Here is a 17,095-nt window from a genome sequence, read left to right as displayed (position 1 = left end):
TTATTTTTAAAGACTTTTGGAAGACGTGGCCAACACACACACACACACACACACAAACAAAAAACAACCCAATGTGGAGAGATCCTGACAGCAACTTTCCAAACAATGTTCCCAAGTCCTTGAAACTCAGCCAGTCCAGAGAGAGAGAAGAAGAAGACCATCACGACAAACCAGGCGATGCAGAAAACTATTCAACAGATAGCCCAACTCTGTCGGAGAAATCCCATTACACCCTGCGATGGAAGCACAAAAACTCCAAATGTTCACCTCCTGCTCCTGCAGCTCTGAAGGCTGGAACAGCAGATGAGGGACTGGGGACACCAGGCTGAGCAGCATGGAGGCCCATCTGCTCCACAACACAGGCTGTGTGCTCTACCCGTGCTCTCAGTATCGATCGCCCGCCACCCTCTGTTCCCCAGATCCCTTCGCCGTCATCACAATGCATCCCTAGTGAGGCCGCTTTTCTGCCAAAAGAGCGAGATTTTTTTTCTTTTTTTTGAGATGAGGCAAAACACAACACCCTGCCAGGTGAAATTTTGCCACAGTTTGCTTGTTACTGCTGACAAAATCTAAAGCCCCCCCCCCCCCGCCGCCAGACGGTGTTTGATCCTGTGGGTTTGCACTGCTACTTCACTTCAGACAATAAATTCAAACACAATTTTCAAACAGCAATTTTGTGTTAAGGTTGCCGTGTCCAGAAGCTTCTGGCTATTCTGGATATAATGTCTGTTGTCACAGTTGAGCACACCCTGCCCGACAGCAGCACAAGTGAGAAGTGACACCCAGACACCTTTAATTGCATTATGTTCTTGAAAACAGTGCTGCTCCACAATTCTTAACCTTTAAAATCACCTTTACAACCTCAGCTAATCTTCACCTCAGGTCTAATTAAAGTCAGCTGTGGATGATTCCAGATCTGATTATTTCTCTGCAATCAGATAATCTGATGTGCTCGATATCACTTTCCACGATGTTGAGGCCTGCTGACCTAATTACATCAATCTAATAAGAGCACGGACCTGCACCCCTCCGAGTACGTTATTAATCAGCCTTCCATCTCACCGTTTTGCCGGCACAACGCTTTAATGAGGCTTTTTTTGGCCAGCAAGGGAAACTCAAAATAAAAAAGGGAACACGGTGGGTTTTAATAAGGTCACTGTCTTATCAGTCGTTGGGTGAAATGGAAATTTGAGACACAAGGTAGGAGCTGCACCTCGACATGAAATCATCCTGGCACCGCAGAGATAAAGTGAAACTCAAGATGCAACAAGGGAATGATGGTATGATCCGGGGAAGAATGGTGTTCTCAGCTAAGGGAACACCGCGCTCCTTTCGCTTCAGTCCAAAGCCCTCAGAGGGGAAATTTCAGTTTCTGGAGAGCTTAAATTTCAAATTGCGGTCTGACCCAGCCCCAACCATGAGCTGTGTACTTTGCACTCACTTGATTAAGCCCCTTTGATGTTGGCCCATTATTATTAGCCAAAATGAGTTCATTTGAACTCTTTGTCAAAGTCATTTTCACAGGCAGATGATGTGATGGTAGCCATTACAAAGATCCACTAATCACCACATTTTTTTTCTTACACGCTCCACAACGTCTCATCTCAAATCTCACCTAGACTCTCTTCTCAATTCTCATTACCCTGATTGTTTTTGGACATATTTGAAAGCGTCCTCTGGGTTCATGCAGAAAATGAAGACGCTGAACAAACAGGTGGGGGCTTCTCACAATAGGAGGGTTTTTATTCGCAGACTTCTGATACAAAGTGCAGTTCTGCATTAATTAGCTGGAGCTAAATTTGCACAATCTCCCGCTGTGTGGGCTCGTGGAGAGAGAGGGGTAGTGTTTTCTCAGCAGGCAGATGAGGGCCCGTCTTCGCCCTGCCAGTCACAAAACTGGGCTGACAGATGAGCAAAGACAGCCCTGAAACCCTGGAGGCTCATTAACCAGGAGAACTAACCATCTATGGATAAATCTGCTCTTCTCCCTCCTGCCACCATTCCTGAGGTGACTGTGTGCTGCAGCTCGCTCTGCTGTGATGTAGTCAAATGAGGCTTCGGCTGAATTTTGCCGAAGAAGAGTTCTTCAACAGAGAACTTCAACAGAGAAAAAAATATATTATTTATCCTTCATTCTCACGCAGTCACCCAACAAACCAGGGAATGTAATCAGTAAGCTATGATTTCTTTTTATTTTACTGAAAAATACAACGATAAACAGCATGATAAGGAGATTCAGAGTGAGGTGTACAGAGCACATCTGAATCTAACGGGCGACGAAACACATGAACAACAGCTGGACTTAGTGACACTGTTAATTATTTTTCTCCACATCCAAAAACATCCATTTTAACTTTCAATCTTAAAGCAATATTTTTGGCAAAAAGCTCTAAAAGCATCTTCCCAATCTTCCCAGCACCAAATGTGGACCATAGAGGTGACAGAGCTGAGTGAATATTTGCTAAATGGCCAGAAACACAACTCCATGTTTATGCAAACATCGCTCTCGACCTGCTGAGTGAGTGAAAAGGAAGCACTCTAACAACAAATTCCCATTTATCAGCTTAAAGGGTGATAAAAATGCCATTGTCGTCGTCACGTGTTGTCTCGTCCTGCTTCTGCTGTGTGTCTCAAAAATGAATTGCAGCAGGTACAAGTGTATGTAAACACCAAGTAAACACCATGGCTACCAAAGGAAAACCGTCAGCATTGATATTCTAGAAACAGACACCATTTTAAAGATGAAAGGGCAATGAATTTATCTTGACAGAAATCTGTCTGCTCAGAAAAGAGCAATCCAGTCAACTCCCACAACTGAGACGGACAATCCATTTTCAGAAGCTTGACTCGGAGGCAGAAAAACAGATGTAGACAGGCAGAAAAATAAAGAAAGAAAGAGATAAGAAGTGACAATGAGAGACAGAACTAATAACCCTGAGTAAAACTGGCATGACGGAGAGGAGTCACAATATAAAGACGTTCGGCTTGGGAGCATGGAAGCACCTTTAGCGGTTAGCTGAAGACGAGCTGAAATAATGAAAAACGGCCTCATGAAGCGAGAGCCTCTGGGGACAGAGAGGGGCGATTTGCATCCAATATATATGTGTGTGCGCGCATGAGGCCTGCAGCTTTGTGTGATGGAGTAGGCTGAGTTTGGGTGAAGCACCACTCCACCAGCAAGGTCAAACCCATTGACAGAGGGAGCAGTTATCATTAGTCATTCAACAATCAGTAAGAGACCACCGAGGCCAAACGAGGGCCCAGAGGGGACTGGGACACACACGCTGTCAGACATCATACAATCACTCACATGCACACAATGACCACGCCTGTCACTGCAAGTTATTTGTTGTGTTTTGTTTTTTGGTTTTCCCTTTCTCTGTGCCATAAGCTCAACGTGTGGATTGGAAGAGGAATGATAATAAAAAAAGCTATTAGCTGTGTATCGTGGACGTCGGGGATACCTACCCTCTGCTCCTGCGTGGCTACAAAGGTCTGGAAGCCGGGGGCCACGCCGAAGCCCAGCTCGTGAACAAACGGGGGCTCCGCCTGGCTGTGGATCTGCACCCTCACGCCTGCCTCGAAGGCTGTATCCTCTGGAACAGAAAACACGTGGAAAGCTGATTTATTTAGTCAATAAACAAACAGAAATGTGAAGGAAAGAAAATGTCTTTGGCTTTTTGACTCGTCCAGATAAACTGTTCAGGGAACAGGAAAAAAAAAAAAAAAAAAAAACCTTTACACTCTACAGATGCTATTTTTTATGTGGTCTCCTGTTTGAAGCAGCTTTTTAGCGATCAATTCGAGGACGTCTTTATTATACCACACTCTCAGAGACGCACAGGTAGGGAGGGAAGTTCGGAGCTGACTCTGAAGATGAAAGGGCTCTTTTTTGTTCGATCAGAGAGTTCCGGTGCACACACACACGGACAGGAAAGGACCTAAAGAGCCTTAATATTTATGGGAGAAGAAATCGAAAATGTTCTGTCCCCATGTCCTCACATCCACTGCTATTCTTCTGGATGCTCAGTCAAGACTTCCCACCGCCTGCTGATAATTCAGACACCCCGTGGCGCTCTGCAGCCACCACATCAGGTCCTTTCAGCATGACCAGCCTCACAAATCAACGGAGTGCACACACATGCACAAAACAATATCCGCCAACTCCGGCACACTCATCGATCAAACATCTGCGGTGACTGATATGGTGACAGCTTGGATGCATTCGCATTAAGGAATAGATTAAGGGATCAAACATGCTTTTTTGGCTGTGCGTGTTTGTGGTGGCTCAAAGAAAACATCACAATGAAAAAGTAGAGTGCGTGTAGAAGAGTGTGGAAGGAAACACTGGCTGCGTGAGAGAGATAATCAGAGTTCGTGTCTGTGAGCATGTCAGAAATAAAAAAGTGGATATCCGTGAATGTGTGTCCCAGAGGGGGAGAGAAACTGGGTGTGTAAAAAACGACAGATTGCTGACTCGTGTTGGAGGGCGGTTAAATCATTTTTGTGTGCTGTGCTGTCCTCTGTCCTGTCATGTACAGTATCATGTTCTGCGTAATGAAGGTCTTGTTCTCGTACGTGGCCAACAGATTTATTGTCCTTTATGTCTCATCCTGAGCTGTCCAGATTGCTATCCTGTCATCTTCAATATGTCCTTTCTACACCTGAAGAAGCTGTCACCTTTTCTGGATTTAGGGAGATATTCTATTTGCCTGACTTGAGACACAAATGGAAGACTTTTCAGAGGAATGGGCTAAATATTTAATTTAATGAGCATTAACTTGGAGTTATGACAGCATGAGGAGACTTTCCAAACTCTGGATCCTGAGTGCAGAGATTTGGTCCTATTTACCCACAGGAACATTAAAAGGTTGGCCCTGTGCTGCTGGGTGATAAGGGCTGGCTCACAGTCAGTGTTTTTCCCAAAGGTGTGGGTTGGGGATGAAGTGAGGACAAAGAAGACAGTCCACATGCTGGTGGCCATATAGTCGGGTTCAGAAATAGGATCATATCAGGTTGGAATTACGCACTCCCAACTTATCAGAGCTAAATTGTGAGCATAAAGCTGCCAATGTGGCCCCACGTCAGGCAGCAGAATAATCCAGATGAAGTCAGTTTAAAATCAAACTTTAGGATTAAACAGGATGTGGTTTTGTATGAATAAAACAGGAAAACCACTTCACATATCTGCAAGCACAAATATCTGTGTGTAATTTCAGCTGTGGCCATGTTAACACCTATTTCAGTGCAATGCAACCTCTGATAAGAAACTAGACTAGTATGAATAAATTCCCTCCGGATTAGTTTTAGGGTACGGTGAAAGGTTTTACCAGTTTTCAGTGTAAAATCTATTAAGGATCTCAAACTGCTGTGCAGGGTTTAGGTATCTGAGAAGCCTTTACACACACTAATCTGTCACTAAAACTCCCCAAGACTTGTTCTTTCTTCATGGATGGTTAAGGCTAAACCTTGTAAAAATGTCAGAGAGCTAAAGTACACAGTAACACATGTATAGTTAAAATCCTTTATGGTTGCAAATAGTAATCGCAAATTACAAAACGGATATAAAATGTGCTAATATGACATGTCGAGGATGTGCTTGTCGGATTTTACTCTATTAGAGGAGCTAGCAGCAGCCAGATCCTCCATAATCAGCCACTGTAATTCTGAAAATGATTACCAAGTCATTAAAAAAGCCATACTGCTGGATGACGTATGCCTTCATTACTGTGAACACTAAACGGCATAAACAAGGATGAGTGTCTGTGAGCCAGCACAGTCCGCACAACATGGAAACAGACAAGAGACAATAACTACAGAGCGGCTGCATATGGTGCTCATTGAGTCTATGACTCTTTAGTGTCTCTCACAGTATTTGTGAGATGAATGAGTGATGAATGAGTTCTGTCACTCAGGTCTGCATGTGCAATACTTATAATCTATGTAAATTAAAAAAAAAAAAAAATTAATAAATGAAATCAAAAAGAAATAAAATGAGCTTCAGCTTTGCATTTAGTTTGGTTTTGGAAAATAAAAGCTGAAGTTCATCTCTTTTCTGAGGTCTCTCTTCCAGGCTGCTGATGGTAACTAATTAGTTTACTGTTTCAACTAACCATGTCCTGTTGTGCATAAATATGTGTTTATTTGTTCAGTTGATTTGTGCTTGTGCATTTGTCAACCAAATTGCTTGCAGTAACACAGACATCCACTTGCTAATTTACAGGCTGAATATTTTTTGGATTGGATTTATAATGTTCACAGTTAATATCCATCTATAAATCTCATCTTAACGTCAAAAGAGAAACACTTTCAGCAACATCAGTTGCTTATTGTCTTTATTGTGACCAATAAAATAATGAAACTCCAGCTTCAACTGGGTGCGTTTTGTCATTTAAATGGATAAATTATAATGAATCACGTGTTATTTATAGTTGAAAGAACTCAAAAAGAACAAGAAGAAGTCGCAGGTGACTAAAGTGTGTCCTTCACATCTTCCTGATAACTTGACCTCAGAATGTGATCACACCTGATCCAGGTAAGAACCTTCAGAACAAAAAAAAAAAAAAAAAAAAAACTTTGGATGACATCTCATCTGACAAAGCAAAGGAAGCTGTAGCTGGGAGCTGCTGCATGGCTGCACCCGAAGGCGTCTCTCCTGGGAGACGTGCTCGGTATTCCCAGAGAGCCAATGGAGACAGTTAGAGGTTTTTCTGTGAAGGCAAGTGGAATTTTACAGCGACAGTTAAACTCATCTTCACATCTAATGTTTGTACACCTGGATGATCTGTCGGAGGTGGGCGTAATGGGCTTTTAAAGAATTTGGAAAACTAAAGGTTTTATAATACAGTGTTCATACTTGAGGATTAACAATGATCTTCAGGTGATTATCGCATCAGACAAAGAAAAGAAGTAAATCCCCAAATGAGAAGCTGAAACAATCAAATGTTTCACATAATCAACTGATCGATAATCTAGGAAATGTTTTCAGTAATATTTTTCTGCATTTCCTGAGTTTGTTACACTTCAGGCTGATGACCAAACTGATTCTAATACACAGAAGACATGAAACAATAAACTCTTCACCAAAGGGTGAAAATGAAATGTGTGCGCACGTGACTACACACTGTATGTGTGTGAAAAACAAACAGATATTGTGTTTGTGAGCACGAGAGTTCACATCAGATCAAACAGTACTCGCCGGCTTGTTTGTGCTCCAGCCAGTTCAGCTTTTCTTATCAAAAGATGTTTAAGAAGATCTTGGAGAAGTGTGTTTGCTGTGTCTGACCGGAGCTCCAGCAGAATCAAAGATAGCTCGATAGATTTATTGTTACTGTGTAGTTCATCACTGCTATCACTGCATCGCGCTCATTTGACTTTGAATGACTCCACAGAATAAAGAAGGCGGACTAAATTAGGATGCTATCAGCAGGCACAATCATAACTCAGATCTTGCTGCTTTCTATGATGCTGAGTAAATTCAGGTGGTGTTCTGCTTTCACCTCTTTTCTCCTTCAGCATTTCGAGTGATCGCAAATTTGTGTTCTTGGGAAAAAAAAAAAAAAGAAGAGGAGAGGAGAGAGAGAGCAGAGAATTAAATATGATGTCCACATATGTCTGACTCCGTGTTCGTTCTGATTTAGACACATCTCTGGAGAATTAACACTTCCTCTCCACCTGTCTCCATAATATCTCTATGTATCTCTATATAGCTCTCCACCTCACATTTGTCCACTTGCTGCCATTTTGTGTCATCAGAGGTCTGTGCTGTGTTTTCAGTGATGGAGTTGATTACCAGACAATGTTTAATGTTTATTCTGTATTTTCCTTTGTGCTGTGCCAGCAGAGCAGTTGTCAACCAGGTATGCTTATTATTAAAGAATTAGGAATTTAAACAGGCACTCATGGAAACCAAGAGATTTTTTTTTTTCATTTGTTTGTTTAGTGTAAATTTCTGTCACAGGTATTTTCATGTATTTCACATCTTTTCCATCAGTGCGGTTTATTTGTGAAATAAACAATTTCTCAGTTGTCATAAACATTAAAGTTTCCATGTTGTCTTCATACAGCGAGGATTTAATTTTCTCCTGAGTCCTCCTGACTCCGTTTCTCTACACTTGCACAAAGTGCTATTCAAAATTCAGTTTTTTCTTTCTTTAAATTTACACGGCAGTCATTTTATTTGAAAGACTACACCAATTAAAGCAGCAAAAAAGAAAACTGTCACATCAAGTTGAGCTAAAATGTTGTTTTCCCAAAAATATTAATGTGATAATTTAGCTGTTAGGTGCAAATTAACTGAGTTCAGATACTGGGGGGGGGGGGGGGTTTAAAAAAAAAATATCACTATTTCCAAGAATGTGAATTTAAAGAAAATGTTTTCAGTGGCGCTGCATTGCCGTCACAGACAGATCAATCACTCTCACGCTGTAGTTGAATTAAAGAGTTAAAGACATGAAAAACTTCTTGCTGCTTCAGTTTGTCCGAACCAATTTAGGATCTGTCTGTAAGGATTGCTCAAGAAGTTTTTGAGAAGAAAAGTGTAATAGTCTGCCACCTCCACACATCACGTTGACCGAACACAACAAAGCGAAATGGCACAAGCAGAAAGATAAAAGGATCAAGGACTTTTCACTTCACTTTGCACTTTGTTAAAGAAACATCATTCTGCCCCTTTGGAGCGTTTCTCAGAGTGCTCTTCAAGATCGCCCTGATTTAATAACTGGAGACACAAAAAGTGCACCGAAAAGCTGATTGTGCTTCACTTTCCCACATAAAGGGAGAACAGATGAGATATGGTACATTGACCAAAAAAAAAATACCCCAAACAAAACAGAAAGCACAAACTGGTGATGAAAAGCTCACAAAGGGCTAGTGTAGCTGCAAATGAAATAAAACATGGCAGCTATGTTTGGGAAAAAAAACAAGGCGGCAATATAAAGATAAAAACAAGAAAATGAGAATAACCAGCTTGTGTTTGTTTGCCTCTAAGAAACAGACCATTTTCTTTCTGACATTAACAGGAATTTTGCAGAACATTATAATGTCACAATGAACTTGATCTTTCACCTTTTGAAAGCAAATGTCATCACTTAATTTATCCAAAATGAGACGTTTGGATCGTTGATGGTCACGTCACAGCAGGAAGGCTGTGCGTTCACAGAAACTGTCTTTCTGTGTGGAGTTTGTACGTCCTCCTTGTGCTTCCATTTGTGGAAAGTTTGAAGGGATTTCCTCAAGGCGTTACTGAGATCGCCGAAAGGGATTGATGTGAATTTGCACGGACAGCCTGCCAACATCATACATCTGGGTCTAGCTGGCGTTTCAAATTTAGTGGAAAGTAAAACAGGAATCGAGAGAGAGAGAGAGAGAGAGAGAGAATCAAATGCAAGTGAAATGAGAAACACAGAGTTCTAAAAAAATGCCATGTCACAGGCCTGTCTCATTTTCTCAAAGAGGAGATACAAACTGTTCAATAAAGCTGTAATCTTTGCATCTCAGGCTCAGTGGGTGAGCAAAATGTAATCGGTTTCCTCTCAAATGTCAGGTTTGAGTGCTGATTCAGTTTAAAACAAACTCTTTGGTGTGTATGAAAGAAGATAAAAGATGTTATGCGCTGATATGAGCAGAGGTGGGACTTGAATTTAATTGCATTTTCATAGACGCTGCAGCTGAAGAGAAACTGACTAACTCAGTGACACTACTTTGATCCAAACTAGCCTTAAAAATCTGATCCTGCAAAGGGCCTGTCCAACTCTCAGGCTTCAGATGACTTTTCTGAAAAGGTCACTTTGGTGCAGGACCTGAACTGATGATGAAAATTGAAGATTTGAAAATCTGTGAGCTCAATTTGTTGTTGACCTCCAAACGCTGGCAGCTACTTCTCATTAGCTTCTCTCCAAAATTAGCAATCCCCAAAAAAGGGATTTGTCTTGGAGCACAGTTCAAAGAGAGGGAACGGGTTTTCATAGAGATGGAGAGGGCATCTGTGAAACCAACAGCTACAATTTCCAGCCTCTTGCCATAAATGTCAGGGTGATTCTGAATCACTTAGGTTTATTTCCTGATGCTCTCCATGAAAATCTCTAAGTCTGCTTGGTAAAGTAACATGCACTCAGCTCCAGTGCAGACAGACACACATCTAACCTAGTTATTATTGCCATCTGTCAGCAGCACAGTGAGGAGAAAGCTTGGTATCCAGGCAACAGGCCATCTGTTTTCTCCCACCACTCAAACTTGTATCTGTCTTGTTCATTTTTCACACCATGAAACATGTTTTTTTAACGTTTGCCATGGTGATAAGTGAGGGGGGAGTGTCATGGCTGCCCTGCAGCTCCCCGGGCAGCGCCATGTGCTAATAGAACCCTGGAGACCGCTTGATGGCATCTGGATGACGGACAATAAGAGAAGCCACAGAAGGGAAGAAGGTGTGGATGGGAAGAAACCGTAATTGGAAGGAGATACTGGGAGGGCGGCGCGTTTGTGCAGTGTGTTCCCCTCATGACTGCACAGCCAAGAGCTCTGGCTCAGTTAGGGAGACAGTGTGCTCCCCGCTGGGCTAATTAAACCACAAAGGGATAAACAAGGGCACTGGAAAGTGGAGCCTGTTGGGAGCGGGAGCGCCGCTCGCTGTCAGGGCAGGGGCTCGAGTGGAAATGGAAGCAGGAGGTGTTACTGACGGAGGGCTGAGGGGGAAACACGTGGGGATGATGAGGACGCCTTTTTTAATGGATCTGCTCAAGATTTGCTGGGCAGCTCACAGTCTCCTGTCTGCCCCTCCCACTGCTCCACCCACATCTCTAACACTCACTTGATGAATATGAGTGAATGAAAGATAAACAGACACTCAGAACTGGATGTATGGTTGATGCATGAGCAGTTTAGAGTGAATACAACAGGTGAATGTGTTTGAAGTTCACGGTTCCCATTAAAATAAGAGGCGGTGCATGATGTTGACTATCAGAGGCTCTAAAAGTGTTTGGTCCATTGTGATACTTCAGCAAGGACACAGCAGGGAGCAGTAATAATGAAAACAACAGACACAACACTGCTTTACTGACGACCATCTCCCATATTGTGAAAACCGAAACTCAATTTTTCTGCAGTGTTACTTAGTCGAACTTTAATCTGATTTTCTGCGTGTGAAACTGTCCCGAAAGTGACAGCAACAGGGGGATACGCAATCATTTCTGTGTTAATTATGGAAAAATTAAACAGTCTGAATGGAAAATTTGGATGGCTTGGAGGCTCAGTGTTGGGGGACAGCAGGGGAAATAAAGTTTTATCTCCTTTATTTAATTTTATCCTCTCTGACTCGTTTTGCAGATATTCCTTTCCTGTTTTTTAGGATATAAATTTCATTAACATGCAGATGTACTTAAAAAGGGAGGATGGTAAATAAAAGGAAGAGGGAGGAGGCAGAGGTGTAGTAAATAAGGAGTTGCAACTTGTGTAAAAGTATTTTACACAATTTGTGGCGATGAGAAAAGGAGAGTCAGAGAAAGAAACGACCATGTGAAGGTCACTGCTATAAAACGCAGCTGGTAAAGGGCTCATACAGTGAGGTAGGAAAAAAGACGTTCTTGGCTTTATGGTCGAACATTTTCAGCCAACAACAGCAACAACATGTTGAAAATAACTTTTTTCTTTTTTTTTTTAAATCAATCAGAGGCAATGTGATGTGTTTGGAGTCAGTCCGACGCCTACCTGTGTCCCCCCACACTGGCAAGTACTCGTCCTGCTGGATGTCCAGCATGATCTCCAGGCCGTTTCCTGTCCCGCCCTTCATGGTGGTGCGGAGCGTCTTGCCCTCTTCTGCAGCGTTGAACACGTAGCATTTCCCGTATCTGGTGAACACCTGAGAGGACACAGAGAGAGCCTGACGTCAGGTAAAGGTACCGAACGTCCTTCAAAACACGTTCCAGATCTTCATCATTTCTTCATCATACTTTGCTGATTTTGCTCAGTCACCTGCCTGCTACTGTAAAGAATTATTAAAAAAAGAAGGCGTGGCCTTTTCCCACAATTTCTTTCTGGACATTTACACTCATGGGACAGTGAATGGAGGGTTCAGGTCTGCTGCAGATGGCGGAGCGCTCAGCTGAGCGTTGCCTCTGAGAAATAACTTCTGAAATAAATTACATCAGCTGGGTAGAAAGGGTTAAAGTCATTTGAGTGTGATCATGCTGGCAGTGAAAAGAGTTTTTCTCCCCTTTTATTTCAGAATGAAACACATGCACACAGACAGCCTGTTAGCTGCAGGTCAGGTGTTTCAAGTGTGTCTCTGTGAAGGACAGTTTTCTGGCGATAAATGCAGCCTGCCAGAAAGGCACTCTGCTTCAGTCCCACATTATCTTATTTTCATTTCAGCAGTAGCTTTCAGCTTCTTAATTATGCATAGCTTTTATTGGGTAAAGCCAAACAACTGTGGAGCTCACAAAAAGACCAAAAAGTGCAACAAACAAACAAACAAACAACTCCGCCCTCCTCCCGCAAAAAACAAACACAAAAAACAACAGGCAATTTCCCAGGTAATCTCCTAAAAGCAGAGAGCGCCTTCCATTACTGTCCCACACTTCAAAGGGGCTTTAAGGAAACACTGAAAAGTTCTGCCTTTCCTGCACGCTTCACTGCTGTTTTTGTCAAAATGTACGGCCCTGTCCACCTGAAGTTACTGCATATGAGAAGTGATTTCCTCTTCGACTAATGTCCCTCAGTCCCACCGCCTCCTCACCAAGAGCCACGAAATGGCTTTGAGGAACTAATGAATAAAGGCCGGCATCGAAGTGACAGACTGCAGCTTATTGGAGACACAGGAAAGATAAAGTAAAGGGCTCAGCGAGCGTCAGGTCACGGTTTTTTCAAGTCTCTGAACTCTGCGGCAGAGACGAACACCAGCCTTCAAAATAAAATCCAGACATAAAAATGCTTCCTTACGTGGTGTTTTGATGGCCGTGTCATCATCATGCAGAACATCTGAACATCTGATCTGGTCTTGATTTTCTCTTACCCCCGCCACACTTTCTTTCAGGGTACAAGCGACCAGTGGCTCGCCTCAGTGTGGGGGTAAAACACCCAACATTCATCTGACAACATCACATTTTTCGCCACTTTGCTTTTTGCACCAAAGAGCTCTCAAATGTGCATCTCATTAGATCTTTGTAATGAGCGGTTCATGTAGTGTAACTCTACCATAATATCCCCCTCCATGTAATTGTCAAATGCCTGACACATCATGCCCTGCATTGGCACGCTCAGTCATCCGAGGAAGTTTCTTTTCTGGTCTTTATTAGATTTCAGTAAAACATTTGAACGTCACGGATATCAAATGTGGAGTCACAAACATGAGCCTCTTTTTCAAAGTCACGTCTCCTCCTGCATTCATTATGTTTCTAAACTTGTTCATTCATCTCCCTCTCTGATTTATCAGCAGCTTGTATGTATGTATGTAGATGAAACCGTAGCGGTGAGGTCTCCTCTCATTAAAAGTGATCACTGCAACAAGCCAGCACTCGACACATCGGCCGACTGACAGGAAGCTCCCTGGACCTCCATCTGCACGTGTGACTTCAGCTTTCAGTCTTTAACATCTAGACTCCTCCATTATACACCAGTAGAACACAACAGCACCACAAAGTACAGCCGAGTTAACAAACCATCTACACCGAAACTGACTTTTGGAACTTTTATGGAAGTGAGGATTATTGCAGGATTGCTGCATTATCGGAGTGTAAACAGATCACATCTGCTCAGCTCACTTGGTTACCTGATCTTAAATTGGGCTTTACTTTCCATTACAAGGAAGGATTGGAAAAGCAAGAATAATATCAGGAGCCAGGACGAACACTGTGACTAACTAGAATCTTTAATGTCTTACAATATAAGTAATATTATGCAAATCAGTAAAACTTCCTTTGCACTGAACATCACGGCGCCCTTTCTAGATTATCTGATACCGCTTCTGTGTTTATTTGCCATCAGTCCTTACCAAATGTGCACAAAGAAGTTTAATTAGCGTGTGGGCAGATTTGAGATAATGAGTGTGTTTATAAATACCGCCTATAATGTGGAGACACGCACTCATACAGTATATGATTGTCTTGGTAAAAATCAGATCCAGCTGATGCTTGCACTTAATTAACACTTATTCAACAGACCACAAGTCAAAAAGAATCATTCACCCAATAAGTCAAAAAATGTCAACTATATTTTTTAAATTACACACCAACACATGAAGATGCCGTCTTAGCCAGCTATATCCAATAAAAACCAAATCCAAAATCTAAGAACGGAGCTGACTGATGATGAGGAAAGTCATAAAAATTAGGATAGTTGTTCGATGCTTCAGCCCGTTTTTTCTTTTAAACTAGCATTTAATCTTTGTGGCTGAGAATAAAATGTAGAGCGATTCCTCTTGGAAGATAAATCGTTCCCTGCGTGGTTGCATCCTCCTGAATACGAGCTCGATCAGTCCTCTGCAGGCTTCTTTTGGCATGGACGCCACACGCTCCACTGGCACAGCATGCAATCAGCGCTGCTTCTGCTCAGCTGTCGAGCTCGCTCAGCACAGGTAGCAACAAAAGGCAAACAAATATCTAGAGATGGCAGTCCCACATTCAAGAAGCAAACCCAAACTTCTGTGCTCGTGCATTCTGACATTTTTGTCTCCAGTTACATTGAGGCCATCCTCAGTGTCATCAGTGACACCTTAGTCCTTTCCACGTCAACACACAGACGTCTGCTGTTAGGCCTGGGGAACGAAAACGCTGCGTCCGATGCACGCATTTTTCTCATATTGTCCCGCAGTACGACACGATGCTCAGATGTTCGGTGGGTTCACAGATGTGCAACATCCAGCCAGTTTGGACTGATGCAAATTGCAGAAACGTGCCTGGCATCAAAATGTACTTCTCACCCAAACTGCTGTGTATCTGACAGATCTTCTGTTTGCAGGGCAGTGAGCTTTCAGTATAAGATCAAAGCTGGTGCTGTGACAGCTCGCAGTTTTTCTGTTGGCTTGCTGACATACTGCAATAGTGCTGCCATTAACAAACATGAAATTACACCTGAAAACAATTCAGAAGTGCCCAGAAGTGGTGAAGGTCTTAATTTCCTGCATATACGAGACGAAGTTGAAACAAACTATTAAACTTCTACTTTAAATGTCAGCTGGAAGTAAAACGGAGTGAGAACCTTTTACCTGCAGGGTGCAGTGGCCTAATAAACGGAGGGCTCACAGTCTGCTGTAACTCTGATCCGCAAACAGCTTTTGACCTATTAGCTTTTTACAGACTAGACTAACAAAAGCCAGACAGCCGTTAGCGAAAAAGCGTGATGGACAGACCTCAACCCCAGATGATAACAACCTTCCATCCTGCATGATTTTAAAACAGCAGTCGGCTTGTTGACCCCAGCTGAAGGTCTCAAATGTGAACTAACTGAGAATTGAGGACTGCGATTATCAATATTATCATAAAATAAAGATCTGGAGGCGCTCCTGTCATCACACAGCACGATTTGTGGTGCTTAAAAAACAAAATTACCATCTCATTTTCTGTGCTCTATAAAATCGAGTGTTGGAAGAGATCATGAGTAATCTGTGCTTCTGAATTAAATATTTTTCTTTGAATGTTTGGGATATGAAATTCAGAGAAAAGGAAAAAACACAAAAACAATATATAACAGTATTTATTTTTAGCTTTTTTCAGTGAAAAAAAAGGGGGGGGGGGGTGAAACACTTTGCTACTGGCTGGTTTTTCAGTGCTTCAGTGTTTTAAGATGGATTTTCATTTCATGCTTTCCTTTATTGACACTGGCCTTCTCATGGATGGTTTACCAACACGATTGATCAACGAGCTAATGCAGGACTATCAGAGGTGGTGTATATCGGAAGAATATGAAGCACCACATTACAGGTTCTTTCACCTCTGCAGAACAGTGGCGCCCCCGATGGATCCGTATCTGCACAAAATAAATGACACAGTTGGCCTTCCTGGAGAATGGAGGAGTGAAGAACAGACAAATATTCACGCTATCGCTCCTCCATTGCAGCTCCAGGAGGTGTGTGTGTGCATTTTTCCCCTCAGCACAGCCACAACACTCTTTTCTCGAACTCCTTCAATTAAACTTTTATTGAATGAAATAATAACGGAGATGAACTTCATATGAGCAGGTGTCCGGACCCCGAAAATCTGAGGTGTCCCATTTAACCCTCGCTGGCTAATTGTTTGGGCACTGCGGGATCAAATGTAATTACTCTGCAGTCCTTTCTTCTCCTGTCACGTATTCCTGTGTGATGATTACACAGATTGGACCTAATATTCTGCCAGTGACTGCTGACTTAAAATAGAAATTGGCTCCCAGCTCCCTACAATCAGCATCTGTGTAATCTCCCTCTTCTTTTCTCTCCATAGAGAGGAATTGCTTTCAGGGGGATAGTGTCACCCCTCTTTCACTTCCTTTGTCAAGACTGATGATATTTGACAGACAGGAGCAGTGCTGGGTCAACATCCCATTAGACCTCAGACAGGCAGAAAGGCCTCTTCAGCCACAGCATGACAAAGACATTAACAAAACCTCGACAGAGGGGCTCTGTTATTTTGCAAATCCCTGCCACTGACCCTGTTGCTGTCTCCCCCTCTTTCTCACTTCCCAGCTCATCTGCCGCCTCAGGTGGAGCTGTCAGATGGGAAAAGGTAATGAGTTCTCAAGTCTGTCTCGAAATACGGCGCCGGGAGCACTGTCCTGCCTGGAAAATGGTGAAAAGATTTTTCAGCTCTCATTCATCAAGTAAATTACACCGCCTTACGTGTGAGGTGTGACTCCTTCATGTGTTAAAGCGACACTGATAAATGTTTTTATGTAAACAAAAGCTCAGTTTGACGAACACATTGGCCAAAAATCGTTTTTACTCGAAAGCGACAATTGTCACTAAACTCTCACGCTTCTCACGCTCTCTTTTAGCGTACTCGTCTTCAAAATTTCAAGCAGAAGCAGGCATCTGTTAGGAAAAAAACAACAGATGGAAAAATAATAATAATAAAAAAAAAAGAAAAACATTGAAAGCCTAAAAACAAAAATCTAAATTAGCTGCTGCTAA

General features: G+C 42.5%; 1 protein-coding gene across 2 annotated transcripts in view; it reads right to left on the bottom strand.

The window, feature by feature from the left end:
- asic2 (acid-sensing (proton-gated) ion channel 2) overlaps positions 1-17,095 on the bottom strand; it is a 258,926-nt gene that overhangs the window by 9,045 nt on the left and 232,786 nt on the right. For both annotated transcript variants that reach the window (XM_029508279.1, XM_029508278.1), the window contains exons 2-3: positions 11,704-11,854; positions 3,469-3,596 (exon numbers count right to left, since the gene is read on the bottom strand). In XM_029508279.1, the coding sequence (XP_029364139.1) occupies positions 3,469-3,596; positions 11,704-11,854 (279 nt within the window). The remainder of the gene's footprint in view (positions 1-3,468; positions 3,597-11,703; positions 11,855-17,095) is intronic.

The sequence above is a fragment of the Echeneis naucrates genome, chromosome 8 (genome assembly GCF_900963305.1).
Source record: "Echeneis naucrates chromosome 8, fEcheNa1.1, whole genome shotgun sequence".
NCBI lineage: Eukaryota > Metazoa > Chordata > Actinopteri > Carangiformes > Echeneidae > Echeneis > Echeneis naucrates.
The sequence above is the reverse complement of the archived record's forward strand: the minus strand, read 5'-3'. Positions and strand labels throughout refer to the sequence as shown.